This window comes from Myxocyprinus asiaticus, chromosome 25, assembly GCF_019703515.2.
Source record: "Myxocyprinus asiaticus isolate MX2 ecotype Aquarium Trade chromosome 25, UBuf_Myxa_2, whole genome shotgun sequence".
Lineage (NCBI taxonomy): Eukaryota > Metazoa > Chordata > Actinopteri > Cypriniformes > Catostomidae > Myxocyprinus > Myxocyprinus asiaticus.
The window spans coordinates 28,453,295-28,474,669 of NC_059368.1; the positions used below are offsets into that span (position 1 = coordinate 28,453,295).

The 21,375-nt window shown below is 39.2% G+C and overlaps 1 protein-coding gene across 1 annotated transcript in view; it reads right to left on the bottom strand.

Moving 5' to 3' along the window:
• The window catches only part of LOC127416433 (cadherin-2-like), a 58,281-nt gene extending 40,918 nt beyond the window's left edge, over positions 1–17,363 (bottom strand). The window contains exons 1-2 of the mRNA XM_051655798.1: positions 17,165–17,363; positions 13,623–13,731 (exon numbers count right to left, since the gene is read on the bottom strand). Coding sequence (XP_051511758.1) covers positions 13,623–13,731; positions 17,165–17,212 — 157 coding nt within the window. The 5' untranslated portion in view covers positions 17,213–17,363. The remainder of the gene's footprint in view (positions 1–13,622; positions 13,732–17,164) is intronic.
• Between the last annotated feature and the right edge of the window lie 4,012 nt (positions 17,364–21,375).

Genomic DNA, 21,375 nt, shown 5'->3' on the forward strand with positions numbered 1-21,375 from the left:
CATCATGTATGTAAACACTGGCTCAAGACCATAACTGGCATGTGCATGTTGATGAACGGTCTCCTTTCTTTTCTTTTTACCCATAAAAAAGCATTAGTTACGTGACAGTTATTGTGCTTCATAACAAACCACGGAGAGGCAATATATGAGAGAATCAAACAACCGCAGCTCATTTTGCCATGATGATTCACATAGATCACTAATTATTGCTTTCCTCTGTGATGTGCTTTAAGTGTACTGCATCTATAGCCAACATTTGGCAAGCGATCATTTCATCAAACTTTGCCAGTTGAATTGTAATGATAAATTATTTCATATTGCTGCGCTGCTCATCTCTATCTGCAGGGGTTTATGAATATACACAAAAATTGTTTGATATACAATGAGTACTTTCTAGATAAACTTGACAATTTATCGATATTGATTTCTAGATAACTTTCTAGATAGACTTGGTTTAGATCAAATGAATACCTACACTGTCTAATAATTATTTTGCAGTGTTATTATTTCCTATTGACGAATGTTTACAATTCATTAACATGCACATGTTTTACTAACAAATCTGATGAGTACGAAGCGTTTGTGAATCCGGCAGAAAGTTTTCGGGAAGGTCAATTTTACACTCAAATTACTCCAAATGTACTCATGAAAAAGTTTCATGAATGAGGCCCATTTTCTTGTCTCGATTGAGACATCCAGGATGAGCACACAAACACCATTGTGAGAAAAGAAACAGATAAATTCAGATCTAAACCAAAACCAACCAAGCTACTGTACAGCATTCCTCCTTCTCATTTTTAAACAATGCTGCTCTTCTGGACCAAAAAACAAAAAACAAAAACAACAACATCCCAGACTTTCTGTACTGCATGTCCATGCGTGTTGATGCGCACAATTGCGAATTCTGTTAATCTGTATTTAAAAACCACAGATTGAAAAAGCAAACTGCAAAACAAAAGAAGTGAAAACCAGGATTAGACTTCTTGCAAATCTTGAGTTCCCAGAAAATAATAGTGATTTCAGCTCAAGCCCCGATAGAATTTAGTGTGCGTTCATGTGTTGGCATCCAGACGTAATTTGTTTAAGAGTGGTTCTTTCTCTTCATCCGACACACTGGGTGACAAAACAGCATTTGATAGAGCTGCGCCAATAAAGGTGTGTTCCCACAGACAAATGGAAAAAAAAGAAAAGAAAGAAAGAAAAAAAGCCACAAACCACACTCACAAATTCACAGAGAAATTGTAACACAAAACCGAGAACATAAGTTGGGCAGGATCAGTTATGTTATGTGACTGAGGGAAAATATTTTGTAACACATCCTACATGTAGGACAAAAATCAGCATAGAGACTCCAATAAAGTTTTGAAGAAAACAATACAATGCAAACGAAATTGTCAACAAACCACTTTTGCTATTACACGCACACTCAAACGTGGTGAGGATGCATAATTGTTTTTATTTTTTCGCTTGCAGAAATCCATAACCTCCTGTTCATAGCAGATACCCATTAGATCCTGCAGTTCAGGGAGAAACAGACTTATTGTGGACCCAGAAAATAGAGATACAGAATGTGTTTGTGAACAGGGTGAGTGAGGAATTACCTGTCCTGAGGGGTGACAATGATACATGCAAACCACGTGAAACATGATTCTAGAGAGACTACAGAGGACTCAAATACACAAAGTGCAAAATGAGCGATGGAATCGGCTTTCACTATCGACACTCCTTTGTGAGCTACTCAATATGACACCATTTTACAAAAGGCACAGAGAGACAGCCAGAGAAAGAGTATACCTAATAAAAATGCTTAAGTGAACTTCTGCTAAATGAATTTCATGCAAACAGGATTTTGAAAAGTCCAAGTAAAACTGGTGTCTGAGGTGTTGTTTGAAATACTTGGGTCTGTACAACATTACCCATTATGCATCAGGATGGCAGACTGGAGTGTAATGAGATTTGTACAGGCACTGACCCAGATAACCAAGCCGCAGTGGAGGTTGTGAACGTGTGTGTGCGACAGTGATTTGTCTTTGCGAGAACAGAAAGGCAAATCTAGGGAATAAAGTTACACGTGTTCATGGTTGAGAGGATGTTCACGCATCTTTAAATGTCTGTGAGCGAAAGAATGAACACATTTTATGCATGTTGTAATTTATGTCTGTTAGCATAAGTATGTCAGCTTCTGTGTGTGTGTTTGTGTGTGTGTGTGTGTGAATGGTGACAGCTGGGGAGACAGTGGGATACAGTATTGCGGACAAGGGCGGACTTAGTACTTTGATATGTGTGTGAGTGCCAGGGGGGATGTGTGTGTGTGTCAGGATTATCGCCAACTGAGCAGAACGAAAATAAGCAAGAGATGTATTTCAAAATTCTCAAATTACATAACTATGCACAGATGTAAGACACGGACGGAACTATCAGACATCTATTCTAGACAAACATACGCTTCTGATTTGTACTAGAAGTTAAAGATCCAGCTGAACGGTCACGATTGCGGGACTAGTTTTCTGTTGACTCAGGAACAATACTCCCTGCGCAACCGTGCTCAGCCAAATGGGACGAATTAGGCCAGGTTGCCTAGCGCCATGCTGGTCGCCCCTGACAACCCTAAGGCCTGCAGCTCGGAAGCAAAAGCGAATGGTTTTTTTGAAAAAAAGGGGAGGAATAGAGTTTCATTCGGCCGCATGCTTGCACAAAATACCTCCCCCAGGCTCACAAAACAATGTCGGCCATGTCAAATCAATCGTCAACGCCCAAGGACATCAATTTGGGGCCAATAAATCTCGCTCGAGGGAAGCCCACTCTCTCACCTCTCTGGCCATATGGGAAACAATGTAATAACATAGTCGCAATGCTCCACTAACATTTAAAGAACACTGCAGTACATGAGCACCAGCCACATTAACCGAGGCATTCATACAGGTGCTAGAGTATCCTGAAAATAAAAGCGGGAAAGGTGATAGTGGAATAAAAGTGAGGCTCAGAAAAAGGGAGACGGAGAACACAACAAAAGCGCCTCTCCTTTGAGGAACGGCTGAGTGAAAAAACCGCGAGAGCGTACACTAGTAAACGATGCTTCAAAGGAAAGGGTGAGACAATACAACACAAAGATGGGAATATCAGGGAGGCAAGCAGGGAGAGAAAAACAGAGAGATCAAGACGAGACTGAGATGATGTCAGAGCTGTACGTTTTTTAGATGGCCCCTCAGAGGAATGCTGTATGAACAGATCCACTTTATTGATTGTTCTAATGGGATAGTTCACCCAAACATTAAAATTATCATCATCATTTAGTATTTATTTGCCCTAATGTAGCTCCAAGCCCCTAGGTTTCTATGAAACTCAAAAGGAGATGTTAGGCAGAATGTTAGCCTTAGTCACTATTCACTTCCATTGTATGGAAAAAAGGTGCAATGAAAGTGAATGGTGACTGAGACTAACATCCTGTCTATTAGCATCTCAGTTAATGTTTCATAGAAAATAGAAAGTCATCCAGGTATAGACCAACTAAGGGTTATGTAGAATGTTGGCTTCAGTCACCATTCACTTTCATTGTATGGAAAAACAAATGCAATGAATGTAATTGGTGACTGAGAATATACTGCAAACCATCTCCTTTTGCGGTTCATGGAAGAAGGAAATTCATATGGGTTTGGACCGACAAAGGGAGATGTTAGGAATAATGTTGGCCTTAGTCACCATTCACTTTCATATTATGGAAAAAAGATGCAATGAATGTAAATGGTGACTGAGACTAACATACTGCCAAACATCTCCTTTTGTGTTCCATGGAAGAAAGAAAGTCATAAGGTTAAGAATAACATGAGGGTGAATAAATAATAATAGAATAGTCATTTTTGGGTGAACTGTCCCTTTGAGAGAAGTCGTCACATGAGTCACTCCAATTATCACCTCCTGCACCTGTGTCAACTCCTGTGCCAGCAAATGTCTTTTCTCATTAAACTCTAGAGAAATAATTTTTAATCGCCATCCCCTTCTATCCTGTTGTGTGTATGCGTAAAAGAAGCGGACCCAAATCGGGCACAGCTGCAGTCCATTGTCCTGTATTAAGATCATGCTAGCTTTGCCCTCGGATCCAAATATATCCCTCCATCTTGCGGGAAACGCAAAAATTCCACTTCACACTCTCTCTCCTCGCTTAGCTGCTGACACACCTAAATAGGCGAGCGAGTTGATAGCAGAAGCAGAGGTGTGAAGGGAAGGGAAGGGGAAGGAATGGAAGGGTGTAATAATGACGGGACCAGAGTGTTCAATCAAATACGGCAGAAACCTTATCCAGACCAGAGCTGGACACATGCCAGTCCAGCTGTCCTTTCTCTCTGATGTAGACAATCCTACTGTAACTGCTGTGAAAGCACAGACACACACTTAATAGGGACATTCCGTAGACTTCTATTGTTTTTTTTTTATACACAGTAAAAAGTGGAAATGTGCAATTGTGCAATTTCTACTTGATCTAACCCTTAAAATTGGTTTTGTAATGTAATCAGATTGATTCAGACACGTTGAAAAATATTTCTGACCGCATGAAGCACATTTTTAGGTTAACATTTTTTTAGTGCACAAAGCTAATTATAAATACTACAGACTAACCCCATATATACTGTATGTGTGTGTGTATATATATATATATATATATATATAAAGTGGTAACACTTTACAATGAGGTTCTCTTTGTAAACATAATTTATAAACATTAAAGGTATAGTTCAAAAAATTTTTAATTCTCTCATCATTTACTCACCCTCAAGCCATCCCAGATGTGTATGACTTTCTTTCATCTGCAGAACACAAATTATGATTTTTAGAAGAATATCTCAGCTCTGTAGGTCCATACAATGCAAGTTCTATACAAATACAAATTCTTCTCCATGCTCAGTAGGGGCCGATATGCATGAAAAATGTGAATCACCAAAAACACAAGAAGGAGAATGTGAAAGTGAAAGTTAAAGTGGAGATTGACTGAGTATGGAGGAGAATTTATAGTAAAAAGGACTTAAATACTGATCTGTTTCTCAGCCATGTCTATCATATAGCTTCTGAAGACATTGATTTACAGTAACCACTGGAGCCTTATGAATTACTTCTATGCTGACTTGCGTGATTTGGAGCTTCAAGATTTTGGCACCCATTCACTTGCATTGTATGGACATACAGAGCTGAGATATTATGTGAAACTGTTTTTTAAGTTCGGAAATTGAGAAATTAGGATATTGAGTTTGTTTCTTTTTAAGAGGACTTAAGTGTAAACCCTCAAAGAGTAGCCCAAGTAGATCATGGGCAAAACATAACCAATTTTGCTAAAAAGGAATCACTTCCTATTGTTTTGTTTATCATATTGCAGTTCCATTCACAATCACAACATTTTGAAAAAAAAATAAACAAATAAATAAATAAATAGTAATAAAAAAAAAAATCGCAATATGACTTTTTGTCCAAATCCTGCAGCCCTACTAAGTACACACACACAGACTTGCAGAGAGCGGAAAACATGACGCATTTGTCTGAGACATGCCAATCTTGGCTTATCCTGATTGTTGGGGGGTTGAAGGGTAGGGGATACTTACAGCTGTCAACCAGTGGGTTTTGATGGCATTATATATCCATATGTATATAGATACACACATATGTGCAAACAGGAAATGCAGGGTTGTTGTTGGAAGCCATTAGGATCAGATTAACCCGTCATTCACCATTATCAATTAAACAGCATTTAGATCTCAATAACTCACACACACACACACACACACACACACACACAATTACGTCTACAACTGTAACCCTTTATGGATAAAGATTAAAATAACACAAATACCAGCCAGATTAAAGGGGGAAGAGGAGGGTGTTTGGGATAGGTGGCGAGACAGGGCGACACAAGAGAACAGGGGGCGATAAAAGGGGGGTAACGTCTGGGTTGTACTGGAATTCCAGTGTATTTGTTAAATCACATTCTTCAACTATGCAGTAGCCATACATGCCACAAGTCAAGGCAATGTAAACACTAATAAAGCATTAATATAGCTTCTGCCAGGCATTCAAAACCATACACACTTACATCCAGCACACACACACAACTGTATGCAATTAATCAATGTGTGTCCCATATCTTCCTACTGCAGGATGGAAGAAGGAAAGATCTGGCAGAGCATGAAATAGACCACAGCCATAGGAGCACATCTACACACACACATGCAGAGAGAGAGAGAGAGAGAAGAATCACTCATTCACTGGGCCGGTTTAACATGGTGGTGTTTTGTTTATGCATACGGTGAATCATTGTTATGGTATTGATGACATTCTAAAGGGCCTTTCCATGTTACACACTAAAAACATTCAAGAATGATTCACAAATTCACAGCCACCATCTAAAAAGCTCAAGAAAGACATAAAATAACCTTTCAGTTTTTTTTCTTTTGTTTCCATCCATCCCCCACTCTTTTCTTCTGCTCTAAGGCCTGCCTTTTCCTTCTTTTAACATGTTCTAATTTCAGACTGACATCATTGTCCTTCCCATCTCCATTCCACTCCAAAATGTACCTTCATATCTCTCCATCATCCTCCCCCCCTAAAACCCCCTGACTCCGTCTGATGATTGAAACCAGACTTGAGTGTAGTTCAGCCACCCCCGCAATTTCTCATAGCGATCCAGCACGCAGTCACCCAGGCATGCACCCAACCACAAACACAAAGTATACAGAGGTCAGGCAGAGCTGACCAGTGTGTATGTAACATAGTGAGGGCCAAAAACACAAAATCCATTTCTACATAAACACACATTACACGCACTCATCCACAATCAAATAGGGATCTTTACGTCTTACCACATAACCACACTGTGATTATCTTACACGCCACATAATAACCTGTTTGCTGTGGTTAAACACTATTACTGTGTAAATTATGCCTAAAGGAAACTATTTAACAATCAATAATACTATTTGAGTATGAAAAACACCAACCACACCCATATTTTCCTCTTTTCTCATCCATCTCTCTCTCTTTCTCTCTTCACCCCTTCCTTCCAAACAATATGGTCAGCACAGTAGGAAGGAATACATCATTACTTTGGAAAATAGGGCATCCTGTACGAACTTGCATAGTGTGTTTGAATGCATGTGTGCGAGCGTGTTTGCATGAGAATGAGAAAGTCGTGCACAAAATCAGAGAGACAACAGAGTTTTTGGGTCACCTGACCTGTAACAACAAAAAGCCTGAGAGAATAGAATCAGACAGTTGCCATGACACCAAAGAACCCTATAAAAATCCCCCCACAGTCAAAAGGGGCTTACACATGCACGAGATTGAGAGAGAATGACGGAAAGTCTTTAGACTTAGTGTTGTGTTTGCATTGCATTCAAACACCCTCAAGCAATCTGAATCTTGCAAGCTTCACTAAAACTACAATAGTGCGCAACTGCCTGGTTCCGGAAGTAAAAATCCCATGCATTTTTTCCATAAGTGAATTGATTTTTAATGACAACTTCAAAACCTTTAAAGGACAGCCCTACCGTGAGCTCTGAAGTTGTTAATTGATAATATATGCTTCTGTTGAAGCCATCAGTCTGTGTTGTTTCATCTTCATGATGAAACAATGCTAGTGTTTAATAGCAGAATTCCAGGTTACACTACCCATTATCCTTAAGGGAAACAATCGACCAATCAGAGAATCACGTCGAAAAAAGTGCACCAAACAAGCACTGTAGCAACCACCCACTCACATGGCGTACTGTGAATGACGCAATCGAGTTTTATACTACTTATATATTTGCAAATATCTGAATATTTTGCAATTAATTCAAAATATGTTGTTTCCATACTTTAATCAATGACTTAAAACATTTGTTTTATATTTTTCCATAGTTTTCACTGAATTACATCATTTGCAATGCTTCATGGGATTGTAGTTTATTCCCGCAATAAAGACAGGAAAGTACACAGTCTTGTACCTTTGTTTTTTTTTTTTTAGATTTTCAAATAGTTCTTTGCTTCAAATCAAAGTTTGTAATGTTGTGATTCACCTCAGAGCTGACTGATTGGGTTCATGGCTTAGAACTCTTTTATAAAATATTTTATGAAAAGCCAATGGAAAAAAAAAATGAATTGAAAAAAATACTTCCAGAACCAAAACAGCTAAAAAATTGGGTGAGTACTCTGCAGAGCTCCATGAACAGCCAATGATAACCAACAAACATGGTCCAAGTCATGTCTGATGTCATACTTTGCTCTTCGAAAATATAGTTCATGCTTCTGAGCAAAGTACTTTTCTAAAAATATCTGTCTAAAGAGCTGATGTCACCCTGGACAGGATTCACACCTCCTCCTGCGGTAACAGACCCAGAGACCAGCTGACTAAAAAAACATTGTGGTGCTGAGCCTAAGATTTTACAGTGAATTAATGCAACATTAACAGGTGCACAAACACACTGACATTAATGAGGAGTGTGTTGATCTCATGGTCCATGGTAATCCTGGTATGTCTGGTACAGACCACCCGAAAAGGCAACAGTCTGGAAAGTATATTGAACAATAACCTTCAAAGGCTATTCTTTGTCTTTCTCAGGTTCACCACCCACAGATTAATCCTCTTTTTCTTTCTTTCTTTGTTTCTTTGTTGCTCACGCATAAGCTCTCACACATATGTACACTATGATCAATACTCTCAGGGTCTTTGTTTTGCCAGATCGATTTAGGGTAATGAAGTCCATGAGGCCAAATTCAACAGAGAGAGAGAGAGAGAGAGACAGAAAGACAGAGAGATTGTGAAGAAGAGGTTTGACTGTTTGAGCTTAAGAGAGGTCACATTTTTCTCTCTTTTGTGGTATTCTGCCTCTTTAACATCCAATACCTCTCCAAACAGCCATTAATTAAGCATGTGTCCTCCTTGTGTTGCATTTAAACAGTTATGAGGTATGCAAATGTGCATAATTGTCCAGTCATCGAGCATAAAGATCGAGTACAGTTGCTGACAATGTGATCTTTAAGGTCAGTGTGAACTGCCGTTTGCAAGACATTTTTCTTCTGTATTGTGATGTACTTTGATGAGTGAAACAATATAATCAACCAGAAAAAAATGTGCTCTGAAAAGAAAGTGGTAACTTGCCATTGTTACCTTAAGAAGCTATTTCTACCTAATCTAACCCTTAAAATTACATTTGTTGGTGTAATGTGGTCAGGATGATTCAGATTATATAAAATTTTTGACATCAAACTAGTTAATTTACTGTAGATGTTATCACATGAAGCACATTTTTAGGTTAGTCTTTTTCCAGTGTACGACGGGAGTTGTTTTAGCCACCGGAAATTGACTGTACTGTAAAAGTGGGTATTGCATTCCATAATGAAGCCAGGCTATTGGTTTACATTATCAAAGAGCCAGCACAGCCTTAGTGTAATCAGCTGAAATGGAAAGTCATTTCAAAAGAAGAACGAGTTATCAAGTTAATGGAAGATGGAAATAGTATGCACTGAAACCAGGAATGTGCCTTACAGGAACAGTTCACCCAAAAAAATTTAATTTTATAAAACGTTAACCTCAGTCACCATTCACTTACACTGTAAGGACCAAAGATGCAATAAATGTGAATAGTGACTGAGACTGTCATTCTGCCTTACATCTTTTGTGTACTATGGAAGAAAGAGAGTCAGACAGGTTTGGACCTACATGGGCGAGTAAGTGATATGAATCTTCATTTTTGGGTAAACTATGCCTTTAAGAAAGTACCTTAAGGAAGTAAATAGTCTATTTTAATGTCATTCTGACTTTATTTAGAATTAGAACGGGACTAAACTCTGACTCAGATTTTGATGAAAAACTAAGTAGAGAACTATCAAACCACTCCTGCAAAACTTGCAAGTTTTTAGTATTCTTCTTTAATTATGTCAGCTCATTATCACATGCATGCACACACATGCAATAAAGAATTTAGATGGCTGAATAAATAAGACAATAGCACACTTAATCTTTAGACAGCTCATTAAGGACTTCAAATTTAATTTAAAAACACTAAAAGGACAAAAGCACCAGGAGTGCCCACCCCCCAAATTTCTACCTTTTTATCTGTCGGTTTCTTACTCACTCCCCCAGCAACTCTAATATGGTCTGTGTTCCCGTAACCGTTCTTTAATTCCACCTCAGTCAGCCCATTGAAGGGCAATGAACCGCATGCTGATGACCTCAATGTTACGCCCTGATTGGTCAATCTCGGTGACCAACAGCCCCCACATGGCCCAGACAAAGAAGACACTCTATCTCTGTAACTCTCTCCCATTCTCTGTGTTGACTCATCATTGTTTTTCTTTTACTTGTTCAGGAAAACAGTCAGCGCTGAAAGTTCTGTTCTGTTCTGATCGGAAGTAATCAAAAACAAACACCGCCTCTCGGCACGGCATGTAGTGTGTGTGCCGATACAGTAATCACCTCTCACCCACCATATCTTCCTCTGATCATTTGCTCTCTCCTGCTTTAAAAAAAATAACGAGGGAAAAACAAGTTCCTATAAAAACAAGGAGGCCACATAGAGAGAGAGAAATTTGTACTCAGTGGTAAAGGGCTTGAGTAAGGTATTTCAAGGAATGGTAAAAAATTTTTTTTTTTACAAAATTACTCCGCTAATAAAACAAGTTTGTCTTAAAAGCTCAAAGCTGTATCTCGTTTTAGAAGTGAGGGGGAAAAGATATGAGGTAAAAAGAAACAGAAACAGAACAGGAGAACAGTGAGGCTAAGGAGACCACATACAGTAGAAAGGAAAATAAAGGGTTATTGCTGGAGTGGAATTCAAATTCCAAAGAACAGCAAAAACTGCATAAGCGCATTCTTTCGGTAAGAATCACAAAGTCGGGTCAGTGAGACAGCACTAACTGTACATTCCTGTGTCCCACTTAAAAAGAAATGAAGGGGGAGAAAGAGTGAAAGAAAGGCTGCAGGGGAGAAAAGAAAGTCTTCATCCCTAAGTAATTTGCCTAAAAAGGATGTGATGAATGAGTGTCAGGGACACAAAACATCTACCTCATGTTTAACAAGAGACTCCCCCAGTGCTCAGTTAGGGGGTAGGTGGAGAGGATAGAGAGAGGGAAATGAAATAGTGCATAAAGATTACAATTCTTGCGTTCATTGGCAAAAGCCACTGTGCGTAACAGAGTTCACATTGACTAACTAACCTGACAGGCTTTTATGAGCACAGGCCTGAAATGGTAATGAAATAAGAGCTTCCATTGTGTTTGTGTGGGCAATGTGATAGCTCACCTTTCCACTAAGAAGGACATAGGAAGTGAAGATCAAATCAAGGCAGAACTGGGCCTTCAGCAGTTCCTGACACATACACGCTCACACACACACTTGGGAAATTCCACTCAGGGTGTGATATGTCAAACCTCAGTGTGAAATTTAAAGCCTGTTTTATTGTAATTGTCACAATTCTGTGTGCATGTACAGTATATTTGTGAGTGTGTGAGCATCCCTGTATTCACTACCATTAGTTAATATGAACTAGGGCTGCAATAACTAATCAATAAAATGGATAATTATAGATAACAGAATTGCAGTATCGATTAGTTGGATATATGCGGCAAGCACGGAGAAGCTCCATCAGTGACGTCACTTAACAGCCCCGGTGAAAAATGTGTTGCATGATAACTCATTTGAAAAACAACGGAGACAAGCTGAAGCAGAAGAAACTCGACCTAAGTTGTCCAGTGCACTTCAAAGAAGATCATAGTAAGCATAGAGTTTAATGTGGAGCGGTTGCTGCTTCAGGTGCATTGACAGAGAGCTTATGCTGTTTGATGTACTTGAGAGTTGTAAAGAGATGAGATTTCAGACGTGACTTAAAAGTCTTCAATGATCACTCTAGGATGTGTCCTGAACTGTTTATCCGGAAAAGTGAAGCATCCGGCAGAAAGCACATGCCATAATAAAAGCACGATTCAAAATAAAATCTAGTTGCCTGAAATTGAAGAAAAATATGTTATAACTGTATAGTAAAATATGATATTCACTGTAATAATAATAATAATTAATCAAAATATCACAAGCAAGACAGCTGTTGAATAAAAGTTTGGCAAAAAAAAATGCAATGACATGTTAAAAAGTTATATTTTCACTTGTTACATTTTTAAGAATTTATTGATTAGACACCATTTTGATGATTAAATTAAATTAAACTTTATAAAATGTTCAGGAAAGTTCTGGAAAATAATAATAAATATCAAAATAATTATTAAATAATTAAAAATAACTGTTCAATAGCACATTATAATATTAGCATATTTTTGCTGTGGTATCGAAATTGGTAATTTCACTGGTATCGATACCAACAACTGAAATTTTGGTACCGTGACAACACTAGTTGCAGCCCTAATATGAACTAACAATGAACAATACAATACTTTACAGCACTTATCAGTCTTGGTTAATGTTCATTTCAACATATACTAATACATTTTTATATCAAAAGTTCCGTATGTTAGCAATTGTTCATTGTTAGTTCATGTCAGCTCATTGTGCATTAACTAATGTTAACAAATACAACTTTGGATTTCAAAAATGCATTAGTATATTTTGAAATTAACATTAACCATTTTTCATTGTTAGCTCATGTTAACTAATATTGTTAGATAATGTTAACAAATGGAACCTTATTGTAAAGCGTTACCATTAACATTAACCATGATGAATAAATGCTGTAAAGATATTTAATTCTTTGTTAGTTAATGATCCCTAGTGCATTTACTAATGATAACAAATAGAACCTTATTGTAAAGTGCTACCATGTCTGTTCATATTTCTGGACACACTCTTCCACAACACAAATAAACAAGTCAACAATATGGAAATATAAAAATAACATGTTGATTGTTAGACGTCACACTGTTTCCAACCAGAAAAGGCACACCACCCTTAGCCATTAGGCACTTTTCCCTTTCAGAACTTTAAGACAAAAATATTTTGCTATAAATATTTCACAATCTAAAATATTTTGACTGAATTATAAGCCATGGCTATAATTGGTGGTTTTGTTAAGTTTACCTACTGGACATGTAAAACGTATGCCCTTGTTATGGTGCAATAATTAAATATGATGCAAGGATGTTATAAGTCCTCCAAGGTTTACAATCGCAGCAGAAATGTGGCCCTGCCAGTGCTCATAGACAGCTGGGCTGTGATTGACTAAATGTATGGAGATATATGTGTGTGATCTATGCCATCGATTGACTGTATGGATAGGGGCTGGTTCGATCAATGCCATCGACCACGGGGGAGATTCATCTGTGTTTGAAACCATGGGAGGAGTTGCCGATTCGGCCCTCCAAATATTTCACACTGAGACCCTTCAAAACACATTCTTCCAAAACGGTGTGCTGAGTCTCCCCTCTATAAACACCCCCTGCTATAAGCAACCATAACACTCAACCTCCCCCCCTCATTTCACAAACACACATAAAAACCCCACCCTTCCCCCATCTGTTGGACACTCTCCTTCCAACAGTGGCTTGTAAAGAATCAAAGTTGAAACCAAACTGTGGAATGAGACCACTTAGCCACACATTTCTTTTAGCATTCAGCATTTGTTTGAGACCAAATTCAAGAAAACATCCTTGTTTACCTTTGAGTAGAACTTGTCCCTCAGTGATGACATCACCGGTCATGATGTCGTACTGTGTCTCCACGAAACCGGGCTGACACGGCATCGCCCCTGTGCCCTGGACCGCCACCTGCCGAAAGACAAGAGCACCAGACAAATTAATCCCCTGATTAATGGTGATTAATAAACATCACCCCTCAGCATGGGCCAACATACACCACGCCAAGAGCCAAATATCCAGAATCCCAGGAGGAATCGATGGACATAATGATTGCACTCTTTCACCATAAACAGAGGAAATGAGGCAGAACTCTGCTCAAGAAAAGCACTGCGATGAGACTTCAAGAGTCGGCGAGTCCATTGATCAAGCTCAAAATGAACTCTTTGAATTTGCAATACTATTGTATTTCGCACCGATTACCCACTAATTTACAACATATCAGCTAAATTAAATAAGGTTTATTGCAGCAATATCCATAACAATATTCTGCGCCGCTCCTAAATTATTCAATTTTTCTTGATTCTACTTTCCCCAAAGCATAGGGAGTGCTTTCTATCTCCCCTCCCCTGCTGTCCGCCCTCCAGTGGCACTAGGGCATCTGTTATTTTGAGGTGGGTGTAATTTGACTGATGAGGTCAGGAGGAAGAGTCGTTAGGAAAGCAGAGCTGACCAGGCTACACGCAGTCTGACTTGAACGCCGTGGTCTGGTGCAGCACTTATATAAAAACACAAACACACACACAGCTGGCACAAGCACTCCAGTGACACCAGTCACAAACCCCCTTTATGGCTTACACTTAAAACAGGCATGCACACCTAGCGTAGTGGTGTTTAACAGCTATCGATCAGCACAAAGCCTCTTTCATTCTCAACTTCAGTCCCATCAGAAAAATAAACAATGAACATGGAGTCATTCCATATAAATGTAGCTATCTAACGGCATGAGCTAACCTGATAAGACACAAGGTCCGTATCTTAGCATAATCAAAGGTAAATTTGGCTTTTAGTGGATGCTAGTTTAAGAGATCAAACGAGGATTGAGTGGTGGTCCTGATGTCCACCAAAACAAGCCTATTTGTTTTAGAATAAGATCAAATGCAGGAGGAAGGCAGCTAGCTGTGCTTGTTAATAAGACCATAGTCAATTTATCAAACATGTTAATTACTTGTTAGCTCAAAGGATGCTGACTTATTTCCCTCCTGCACACAACTGATCAAATATTTGCTTGTGTTCTAACAAAGATCATCATCAACCATGGCAGAATAGTCACTGCCAGAGCCAAAGGTTTGCTTAAAGGAATATTCAGGGTTTAATAGTTCAAGTAAAGCTCAATCGACAGCATTTGTGGCAAAATGATGATTACCAAATATATATATATATATATATATATATATATATATATATATATATATATATATACAATTATAATAATAATTTTAATTTGTCCCTCCTTCAAAAAAGAGGCAAAAATTGAGGTTACAGTGAGGCACTTAAAATGGAAGGGAATGGGGCCAATTCTGGAGTATTTAAAGGCAAAACTGTGAATCTTATGTTATAAAAGCACTTACATTTATTCTTCTGTTACTAATTGTGCATTATTTGAGCTGTAAAGTTGTTTAAATTGTCGTTTTATGGACACTGTAGGGATTAGTGTGTTATGTTGACATGGCAGCGAAGTTGGATATAATTTTGCATATAACTAAACAGAAAAGGTAAGCGATTTTATCATACTAAAATCATGCTAATCTGAATACTGTTTACGTCTTGTGGCTATAATTTTAAATATTTTCATGTTTACAGATTGGCCCCATTCGCTTCCATTTTAAGTGCCTTACTGTAACCAAGATTTTATTTTATTGTTTTTGCTTTTTTTTTTTTTTTTTTTTTTTTTTAAAGAAAAGGCCAGACAAGTAGAAATTCATTTTTTGGTAATCAACATTATGCCACAAATGTTGTCGATTGAGCTTAACTTGCACTGAACTCGTGATATTCCTTTAAAATCGACTGTTTTCTTGATCAGGTTTTATTTATTTTTGTCTCCAACCAATTAAGCTGCCTTGCAGCTGATAATATATCCGCAGGACCCATATATAAAGCCGGCACTTCAGGGGTGTGTTTAAAAATCTGACTTTAAACTGTCCTGTCAGCAATTGCTTAGCAATATGCTGCCTCTGCACATCCTTACAGAGGGAATGATTCTAGATGGAGCCGCACCAGCGGCCCCGCTGACATGAAGAATAGCTGAGAAACAAACGGAAAAAGAGGCAGTAGACGCTATAAAGCCAAAGGAGATCGAATAAAGACACTGTCACACTGTGCTCTCGCTTTATAGTGTCTGCGATAAATTAGAATGCGATTGGCGCGCCGGCGACCTTTAATGGTTCAAAAATTCGAATTAGAATTTTAAATGTAAGCCCTCGCTCTGAAAGAATGCGCTCCCCCTGACTAGCAGAGGTATTTAAACATGTGGAACCGTTACAGCACGAGCACAAACAACATTAACGGCAGTAAAACGCGACATTTATGTTACACTTAAAAAAACTTGCCCCCAGAAGACATTTACGAGATAAAGGCTGCTACTTTTGACCGCAAATACAACATTAAAACCAGGACCAAATGGCTGATGGCCAAATGTTAACTTTATTGTTATGTAAATTTCGAACGTTCGGTTCCATGATTACATCATAATTTTCTCAGTCGAGGTGCATAAAAACAGAACATCAAATTGACTGCTCTCCGCGTTCAAATAATTCAGCTAGACTAGGCATTTTCAGCAATTTAGAGGGCAGCAGACCCAACAACCTGACAACACGCCTCGTTTCTCCACTCGCTGATTCAGGTCAGAGTGATTTGTTCATATTTGGGTGACGCTTAGCCCCGTTGTTCGCAGTGACATTTCACATTTCCACAACTAAAAGAGATTGAGTTAACGGAAAAGGACAGTAACCTCGCGGCCACTTCAACGAGCTGTTCATTAACTGATTATTGTTACATTTCTTTCATCAGTCAGAACGGAACCATTGTGACCTAATCACATCCACGAGGGTAACTTTTCCCTCTCGTGCCAAAAGAAGCGAGAGAGACCCGCATTTCGTCTGCGACTGGCTCCGGTTCAGCACGGGACGGTTTGAACGGGCTGCTAGTACAATGTACGACAGTTGCTCTAGGATTCACGCCATATAAAAATCCAGCCACATCGCACACCTACACGCGCTAGGGACGCGCTAGTATGGAATTGCATATGACGCCAACTAAATGCAATATAAATTATTTTACCATAAGAGACAAACCGAAACATGGATAGGATTGAATTAAATGGCTACGAGCCACCTATCGTCCTATTTGAATATCATTACACTAAGCATAAGCTCTTATTTGTATTTTCACAGAAAATAAGGCAGACACATTATTGCGTCGAATTGTTCTGTAGCTGACAAACACCCATAATATAAATAATAACAATTACAAACATGCCAAACCCCGGTAAACATAAGCCAGCATCGCTACAGCAAACCTCGAGCCCGTGCTTGCGCGCACATCGCCTCCGGACCATGTATTTTACCTGCACAGCCGCGAGAAGCGCCAGCATCACGCCTCCCGAACGGTACATCGTTTAAATCCCGTCTTTATGAAGACTCCGATAGAACTGGCCGTTTTCCTTGAGGACCGATGCGTTATAATGTTCCGTAAGGTAGCAGCAGCAGTGGCGGCGGCATGTAGCGATAGATTCGTTCCTCTCTCTCTGTCTCTGGCACTGAACCGCGCTGCTCACAGTCTGGTACTGACGCTCAGCTCACTCTCTCAGTTCAACAGCAGTTCATCACCTCAGTTGCGCCCTCTAGCTTCCGCTATCGGTACTGCGCCGGAGAAGGTGCTCCTTCCCCTATGTCACCCCATTCAGCCTCCGGAAGTCACAGTGAAGAAGACAAGACCCCGCCTCCTTCAATACAACAAAAGGAAAATCTTCTCTCTTTAACCCCACCCCAACCCCTTAATGCTCACTAATAGGCAGGAGGGACTGAGAATTCCTGGATTTAAAGTGCATCTCTCATCTAGGTGGGCTACTTTGAAAATCTAATGGTGTTATTAGCTTCTGCAAGCATTGTTAAGACTCCATGTTGATTAAATCAAAATAAGGCAATTCAATAAAGGCCCAATTTGGCTTTATTTATTACAAAATCTCACGAGTATATCAGGTGGGAGGGAAATTATGCCCCTCATATGCTGTGAATCTTAAATAGTGTGAAATCACAATGTAAATTGATTTTTATGACAGTGCTGAAATATGATTAGGGAATTTGCTCAGGTGATGTCTTATTCCACTGTTGACTTGTGGGCACGACTGTGTCTCTAGTCGTGGCAGGCAGGGACAGGGAAACTGGCACTTGGAGTTCCTGTGACAGCAGCGAATGTCTACGGAGCAGATGTCCTGCACACTCTGAGAGAGTCTCCGGTCATCAGCGCGCACCACCATCTGCTCATCATTACCGGCCGGCCGGAACACACAAACACACACAAACCGTGGAGCTGCCGGTCTGTCTAAGTGACGTCAGAGGTTGGCCTAGAGAGACAGAGAGATAAAAGATAAAGAGAGGGTAAAAGAGGAAAAAAGACATAATCTACCTGAACATACCAGTGATAGTCCTAATGGTACTTTTTAAGAAAGTGTATCCACAACATTGTGTTTAAGATGGCAGCCAAATGCAACTGCTTCTTTCAAGGCTTTCAAAGTTGCCAAACGTGACATCAAACTGAAAATTAACCTTAATATTATCGTCATTCTGTCTTAGGTACTGAAACTGAAGCTTTATGGCAAGATATTTCATTACACCTCTATAATATTGTATCAGCCCATTACCAAAATTATTAAAGGGATATTTCACCCCAAAAAAAAGGAAAATTCTCTCATCATTTACTCCCCTCATGCCATCCCAGATGTGTATGTCTTTCTTCTGCTGAACACAAACAAAGATTTTTAGAAGAATATCTCAGCTCTGTAGGTCAAAACAATGCAGGTGAATGGTGACCTGAAATTTGAAGCTCCAATAAGCACACAAAGGCAGTATAAAAGAAATCAATATGATGTTAGTGAGTTAATCCATGTCTTCTGAAGCGATCCAATGGGTTTTGGGTGAGGACAGACCAAATATAATTCCTTTTACACTATAAATCTTGGCATCTGCAGTCTCCTTGATGATCATGATTTCAAGCTTAATTACACTTCCTAGTGCTTGACGCATGCGCAGAGTGCTAGATGGTGCTGGGATGTGTGATTGAGCTTGAGTGCCTAGAGTCTGCAATACCAATTCAGAAAACATGGATTTAACCACTGGAGTCTTGTGGATTACCTTTATGTGCTTTTTGGAGCTTCAAAGTTCTGGTCACCATTCACTTGCATTGCATGGACCAACAGAGATATTCTTCTAAAAATCTTTGTTGAAAGTCATACATATCTGGGATGGCATGAGGGTGTGTAAATGATGAGAGAGTTTTCATTTTTAGGTGAACTATTCCTTTAAGAAGTGCTACCTTGTGCCTTGCTTTATCTTCACAACAACACCAATTCATTGAGGTTGAAATTGTGATTGGTCCATTATATATAACTAATTCTGGCAACTACTCAATAGTCACACATATTTAGCTGCTTAATGAATAATTTGGGAGGAAATGACCAGAGAGGTCCTCTCATATCTGCTGAAAATCTATAAGTAGACATAGTCCACTACTCCTACAATGCTAAAAGCATTATGGTCAGAACAGAACATTATGGCTGGCTAACTAGCCATCTCTCCTGGGAGGCCCTTCTCTCACTTTAAACTTCCTATGGACAGAATAATTAGTTTTCTTGCAGACTACATTTTCCATGCCCTGGACCATATTTCAACCAGACCATGTTTATAATGCCCTGGCTACCCTTTGAGTCATGAGCCATGCTGAATTGCAGCATCTGCTAAATGAATAAAATAAAAAAGAGCAAATGTAACTGTCCCACAAGGAAATATTTAGATTTATTAGGTGGTCTTCATATAGGCCAGAAATATTTATTATCACACACACGAATAATAGCAACCTAATGAGCATGGAAAAAACTGTGGCTCATAATTAATTTACTTTATGGTGATTGGCTTTAAAAAGCTGACAGGAATCTCATTGGTCTGCTGAAAGAAGAATATATATCATTGTATTAGAGTTCTTTAGCAGTTATTGGGGTTAAGGGTTACACCAAGAATGTTTATTTGGACATGAAATACCTTTGGGAAGTTGATTTGTCCTGTGGTTTGACATGCTATGCTCCATCTAAAGCAGCATTTTGTTTATTTTTTGATCATTATTTTGCATGCAGCTTTTATGTCCTCATGCTAACTCAGAGACGACATGAAATATTTGTACTTTTAAAAATTCACTATGAACTGGCGAAGGCAAAAAGGTGATTAAAGGACTAGTATAAAAAAGGAATACTTCAAAAATGAAAATTCATAATTTACTCACCCTCCAAACACATACACTTTCTATATTATGCTGAACACAAAGGAAGTAAAGAAGACCACCATGTGTCTTTGCAATAAAAAAATTATTTTCACGAACAGGGGGACATGTGACGCCATGCGAGAAGCAGACGTGTGAGTGACTAGCTCTGCGCACTTTGCTAGTTTTTAAAAATATTTTCATGTTATAATCTGGTGAGATTCGATACACCCAGTTACATATTTGCTCTTTGAGGTAAACATGGCAAAGAAGTCAACATCCTCAGACTCTGGAGACATTAAAAGACACTTACGTGCTCAAGCTGAGGCCTCTGACGGGCCTGCGAGCCGGGGACTCGATTTGGATAGCGCGTCGGGAGAAGATATTCAGCATCAACTGTCCAACATCTTGGTGATGCTGACGAAGGTTGTTGCTGATTTGGAGGATCTCGCTGTAATACATCGATCTATTACGGCGATGGAAACAAAATTCTCTGAGTTGGTCACAAGAGCCGCAGATGTTGAGAAACGAATCGATTATCTGGAGTGGTCCGAGAGGGAATTATCCGCTAATCCGCCCGCGTCCAAAACAGACTTGGAACACATTTTGGAAAAACTTGAATATTTAAAAAATACAGGTATAAGCCGAAGGAATAACTTACGAATTGTTGGAATTCCTGAGCATGAAGAGGGCAGAGATATGGTGAAATTCCTGGACGAGCTCTTCCTGTGTCTGCTTGACATAACAGGCCATAAACTGGAAATCGAGCGAGCTCACAGAGTCCCTGCTCGCAGATCTGCTGAGGGAGACAGGCCCCGATCAATCCTGGCCAAATTTCTGAGATCATCTGGTAAAGATCTCATGTTGCGCCAGGCGAGGAGCAAAGGAAATATTTCTTGGAAGAGTCACAATATTTTCTTGTTCCTGGAATTTGCGAGTTCGACAAGAGAGAAACGCGATCGGTTCAAGGAATGTAAGAAACTCTTACATCAACGGAAGATCGCTTTTGCACTGATGTTTCCGGCCAAACTGAGAATAGATACCAGGGACGGCAGCAAAGTATTTACATGTCCCAAACAGGCACTTTTTTCCTTTATAAATACATTGGAGTGAATAAGCGATTTGATGTTTCTTATATTAGTGAACTGACTCACTGTTCAGTGTCTCGATTGTCTGAGGAAGCTAGGCGGCTTTTTTTTTTTTTTTTTTTTTTTTTTTGCGTTGGCTCCGTCTAGCGGCTGGAGTTTGTTTTGTGGCATGACTCCTTCAAGAAACTTTTGGATTGACAGCAGATCGCTTTTACACTGA